Source organism: Aplysia californica, unplaced genomic scaffold, assembly GCF_000002075.1.
Source record: "Aplysia californica isolate F4 #8 unplaced genomic scaffold, AplCal3.0 scaffold00250, whole genome shotgun sequence".
Classification (NCBI taxonomy): Eukaryota; Metazoa; Mollusca; class Gastropoda; order Aplysiida; family Aplysiidae; genus Aplysia; species Aplysia californica.
In genome coordinates, this window is record NW_004797520.1 from 278666 (window position 1) to 279393 (window position 728).

The following is a 728-nucleotide window of genomic DNA, read 5'->3' on the forward strand; positions in this document are numbered from 1 at the left end:
CAGTGGTACCAGTTATCACATGTGTCACAGCCAATCATCTCACTCCCGTCATCCTGTAGCTTGCACGCCGGACAGATCCACACCTTCTGGCCCGAGTCATCCTGTAAACAATCAAAACACAATGTGGAGTCTGTCCCTGTCATTTTATGCAAGAAAAATTTAGAATTTATGTTAACTGAGACCAAAAATATGAAATTATGCGATTCCGTTAATTTTAACAAAGAATGATAAAGGAAAATAATCAGAAATTATGCACACAAAAAAATCAAATTTTGCTAAATTATGCGGGGTGCATAAAACGACAGGGACAGTAGAGTTCACACGCCACTATGTCAGACTTTCACAGATACGCCATTATTGTCAGGACTTTTTTATGTTGTCAAATTTTTTCAATACGATTGAAGAATAGCAACATTTTTAGAAAGGTCGTCATTTAATTTTTCCCCGTTTTTTCAGAAGCTCTGACCCGACAAAGATAAAACATGAATTTCAACTGCACCCAAGAAGTATTTTAAAAAAAAATTATAGTAGAGGGTTTTACGGCACTCGCAACTGCATAAGGTCATATGAGCGCCAAGGGGTGGGTGTCAACAGAGAAGTCTTTACAGGGAATCAGACCCACTCTGCCCACCTCTCTAGCTTCAACAGCACAAGGTCTGCTTCAACTATCAAGGCACCCCGGAAATAGCAGGTCACAAGAGAGTGACAAACATACAAAAGAAGTAGAG

At 39.6% G+C, this 728-nt stretch overlaps 1 protein-coding gene across 1 annotated transcript in view; it reads right to left on the reverse strand.

Annotated features, from left to right (window-relative positions):
* The window catches only part of LOC101852416 (serine/arginine repetitive matrix protein 1), a gene marked incomplete at its 3' end in the record, with an annotated part of 7400 nt that continues 6672 nt past the window's right edge, over positions 1-728 (reverse strand). The window contains 1 exon segment of the mRNA XM_035970305.1: positions 1-101. Within this exon segment, the coding sequence (XP_035826198.1) occupies positions 1-101 (101 nt within the window).